This window comes from Nicotiana sylvestris, chromosome 3, assembly GCF_000393655.2.
Source record: "Nicotiana sylvestris chromosome 3, ASM39365v2, whole genome shotgun sequence".
Lineage (NCBI taxonomy): Eukaryota > Viridiplantae > Streptophyta > Magnoliopsida > Solanales > Solanaceae > Nicotiana > Nicotiana sylvestris.
Window position 1 is genome coordinate 211,571,454 of NC_091059.1, and position 4,824 is coordinate 211,576,277.

At 30.6% G+C, this 4,824-nt stretch overlaps 1 protein-coding gene across 1 annotated transcript; it reads left to right on the forward strand.

The window, feature by feature from the left end:
* Positions 1-1,974: 1,974 nt before the first annotated feature.
* On the forward strand, positions 1,975-4,616 carry LOC104220485 (chaperone protein dnaJ 8, chloroplastic-like). The gene is made up of 3 exons (XM_009771363.2): positions 1,975-2,479; positions 2,780-2,848; positions 4,199-4,616. Exons 1-3 carry the CDS (start codon positions 2,252-2,254, stop codon positions 4,382-4,384), a joined length of 483 nt encoding a protein of 160 aa, XP_009769665.1. The 5' UTR covers positions 1,975-2,251; the 3' UTR covers positions 4,385-4,616.
* Positions 4,617-4,824: the final 208 nt, after the last annotated feature.

The window sequence follows — 4,824 nt, forward strand, 5'->3', positions numbered from 1 at the left end:
TATAATATTTCAAAAATCTAAGTAAAAAATGACCTTTTTCAATGGGTATAGTTGAAATTCATTGATAACATATAGATGAGTCAATATACAAAATTTGAGGAAGATTGGAAGTGATTTGGACTAATTAGTGTCAAAATTCTTAACTAAAATCAAGTTCAAAAAATTCTTTTGCGACACATGTATCAAGCATGTATCTCACATATAGGTATACATGGATATACATGTGATACACAATTGATATACTATGATACACAATGTGATACACATATCATTTTTTCATGTTCATCTTCTACTTCAAATTTTCAATTCAAAGCACCTTAAAACTCCACCAAATTATTCCAAAATTGAGATACAAGCTCCTTAAGATGTACCCAATGTATTATAATAATACCTACTTAAAAAAAAGCAAAAAATTAATTTTTTTTGGCTATAAATTACTAATTGACTAATATTAGTAATATTTTATAAATTAATTAATTTTTATAAGATTCTTATAAATGAACATAACTGATAGTTTCCTAACGATACAAGTAGAAAAATATATTTAACCAAAAAGGCCGATTGCTGCTAGTAATTTCGGAAACAGCTTAATTAAAGCCCATAAAATAAAATACTAAAAAATGCAAGATCAACGTTTGCTCTGCATGTATGCCACGTGTGTTAATAATGAAGCTCATCTACGCGTTACGGTCTGTTTGCCACGGCAATCCAACGGATATACATTATCCAGAAAAAGGAATTTGAGGGACAGCCATTTACCGGCTGAGTCGCCGACGGTTCCTATCTTCACACAGTTCCCGAAGTGTACGAACGCGCCTTCTGTACTGGATTAACACTGAGCCACATGTGATGACTTGGAGCCACCTCATATGCTCTCTTTCCCTCGATTTTGATCTTCATTTTTTTTGGTCGAATCTACTAGATCTTATCTTGCACTACTCTTTTAATTTTCATTGTATTATATTATTTTAATAAATATAATATATAGATAAGATGTATTATTTTATGATATTAGGCGTTATTAATATGTAGAATAAATTTATAATATTATAAAAAATAGTATATTTATAAAAAAATAGAACAAAAGATAAAATAAATTATTTAATAATAAAAAAGATAAGATAGGAGAAAAAGATCAAATAACGACGGAATCACACCAAATTTATCGTTAAAAAATGATATTTTTCATCGTTATGCAACAATAAATTTAACAATATGATAACTATAAAAAAATTATATTTTAAGTGGTAAGACAATATAGTACAATAGTTAACAACTATCCAAGCAAGCTGTTAAATAACATAATACTCAGCACAATATTTACCGAACAATTAAAATATAATTAAAAATGTAATTCCAAATATAAGATGACAATTTTCGTGAGATGAGCAAAAGAACAATGCCAAATAAATCGGGATAAAGTAAACATTATCTGTCCATTTCGACTCACTCTTTTAACTCATATCTTACAATATTTAATTCAAAAAAAAATATAATTATATATGAAAAGTTCTTTAATTTTTAAAATTTGACAACCTTTAAAGCAATTAACAAAAATAGGACGAAAAATTAGGATAAATTAATTAGAGCGGTATTTGAAATAAGGGAATAAGACAGTTTTAACTCTACTAAAAGCTGGGGACGTCAATTTTAGAATTATTCAGTCAAATAAACACAATTTAAACGAATGAAAATTAGGAAGGAGTGAAAAACAAACTGTAACGAAAGAGAAGAAGAGACGAATATGCAAAGAGTCAAAAGTCTGGATAAGAACGGGCCAATGGGCCTCACTACTCTCTCTCCTCACGTATAAACCATTCAAATAAAGCTAAAACCGCTCCACAACCGACACGTCATCTCCCAAAAAAGAGACAGACACGTCACCTCCATATTCACCATTATCACCACTCTTTGTTCCTGGATAAGAATCTTCCCCCACCCCCTATATGAATTATTTACCACAACCATTCCATTATAAATCCCTCTCCTATCTACCTCTCCATTTCATATTCGCCCTTTTTCACAAGTTGTTGACGTTTTTAACGAACATTTATTCGATATTAAATAGTCTCATTCCCATTTTGGTTCGCTGTATTTTAGCCCTCTTTTGGATTTATTGCAGTTAATTGATTGACATTAGATATTTCTTTAATCTATTTAAAGATTGCTAGTTCCTATTGTGGGCATATATTTTAATAGTTAAATTTTTGGTTGGGTATAGCTCTCTATTTTTTGTTCACTCAAATCTTCAATGGCTACGGCAATGGGAATGTTGGGAGGTATTGGGGGTTGTGGTGCAGCCTCTGCATCTTTGTTTCGTTTGAGGAACATATCAAAGAAGAAGACCAAAAATAACAAAAATGGATTTAGGGTTTCTTGTGTATCCTCTACCGTGGCTGATCCATACAAGACGTTAAGGATTCAACCCGGTGCCTCTGAATCTGAGGTCAGAAAGGCCTTTAGACAGCTTGCTCTTAAGGTATTTCTTTCTCCTTTTATACTCCCATCTAAATTGTTGCTTTATGATTTATTTAAACTCACAATGAAAAAGAAAATAATATCCTTTAATTGTTTTAATGGTGTTTACTGTTTAAGCTCGATTATCGGATTTCTAGTTTAAATCTGAAAATTTGAAAGGAAAAAGAAGCAAATTTGCTTCTGCGAAGTTATTGCAGTTTAATCCGGTCATTGCCTATTTTGGTGTTTTTTTTTCTTTTTCATCCTATATATTCTATATAACAGAATGTTAATTAATATGATGTATTTAATTGGATTACAGTATCACCCGGACGTATGTAGAGGAAACAATTGTGGCGTTCAGTTTCACCAAATCAATGAAGCATACGATGTAAGTTTTCTTGCATATTACTTAGATTTTATGTTGATTCATTTATTTTATTTCTGATTTTGGATTGCATTAATGATAATATGTGCATAGTATTGTATGTTAATTTCCAATTCAAGTCAAGTAGAATGTATTATCTGGTGTCTTTTATTCCGATTTTAAAGTAGAGAACATAAGGGCATCTCGCATTATTTTTTGCACCAAATCTAAATTTGGTGTAAAATTATATTTTTTTGCTCTAATGGAACACCAAATCTTGGAACACCAAATCTTGCAGCATTATAGTGCGTGAATATACACTATTCATCAACGCCAAATTTAACTTACTATTATTTTATTCATCTTTTTATATTTTTGGACTTTTAATTTATCATATATTATGTATATAATAATTAATTTTTATATTAAGATCTTTATAATTTTAATTTTATATCCTATTTTTTCGATATATTAATTTTTGTATATATTATATTTATATAAAATTATAAGTTAATTTTATTATTATTATAATTGTATAAAAAGAAATATAACCATTATTTAAAAAATTATAAGATAGAATTTGTTTGAAGGAAATAAAAAATAAAATTTAAATAGAAGATAATAATATAATATAAAAGAGAGAAGAAATAAATTTTTTGTTGGTATAAAAAATGGTGTAATGGTTGGTGTAAATTTGGTGTTACCCGTGTTGGTACACAGGTGTGAAATTTGTCGTTAGGGTCGGAGGAGATTACTTAGAATATGAAAGAGCTAAACTTTTCTTGAGAACACATCAAAGTGGTGGACCCTTAACTTGTAGAGCTTGAATGGAATATGACTTTTTGCATAAACAAAGGCTTTACTTGGTACCAATCACTCCACTTGTTGGTTTTACAAACATAGTATAGTTGAAAGCTCTGCCAATTACCTGATATAATGTCACTATCTTTAGTGCGTAATGAACTTGTAAAAGTGGTCTTCTTTAGGGGTCGATGGGTTTGATGACAAGTTATGGTAGGATTAGTAATTTGTACCATTAATTTTGGGATTGTCATTTCTATAATTTTATTTTTGGATTATTATTCCACTTTCTTGTATGTATAAGATATTCCGGTACTAATTTAAACTCGGGATAACTTATCTCGTGGGGTGTAACTTATTCCAGGGTCATTAACCAAAAATAAGGAATAAGCCGGCACTAAATTTTCATCTTGAGATTATTTTTGCTTATTCATCATTACCAAACAACCCCCAACTTATTTGGAAATTGGCACGTCATTTTTACTTAAAACTTTGTTTGGAATTGGAATGTAATTATTTTTATGTTTATCATAGAAAAACTCTCTTTTTCTGATGGGGTTGTTTGTGGTGCAGGTTGTGATGAGTAATTTGAGGGGTGAAACAAGAGCAGAGATGGAGATATATGAGGAATATGATGATAATAATGATGAATCAATGAGAGGAATGAATGAACCAGATTGGGACATGTGGGAAGAGTGGATGGGATGGGAAGGCGCTGGCATTCGTGACTATACTTCTCATATTAATCCTTACATCTGATCTTAATGACTTTGGATTTGGAAATCATCTATTTGTCGAAAATCCAAAATTCGAAGACCCACCCATCTTTGATGAAATCAAGGATGGTTCGAGGTTTCTGTACATATAATTCAAGAAGATGTGGGGAGAGTACTTATGTACATAGTTGGGGTTCTCTCCTTATTTGTTCTTATTAGCTGTGATGATGTGATATGCATCTCGTTCATAAATAAAGATTTTTTTTTACCTTCAATTACTGGCATTACTGAGTACAACTTCGTAGTAGCAACAATGATGACGATACCAATGAAAACAGCTGTTGATGGCAAATGATCAAACATTGTACATCAATTCACCTTGCCATATATGGAACTGTTGTGCTATTTTTCTCTGGGGGTTGAGGGGTGGAAATGGTTATGGTCTAATGGTTCGAAAAAACTAATCAGAAGACATCACCAAAT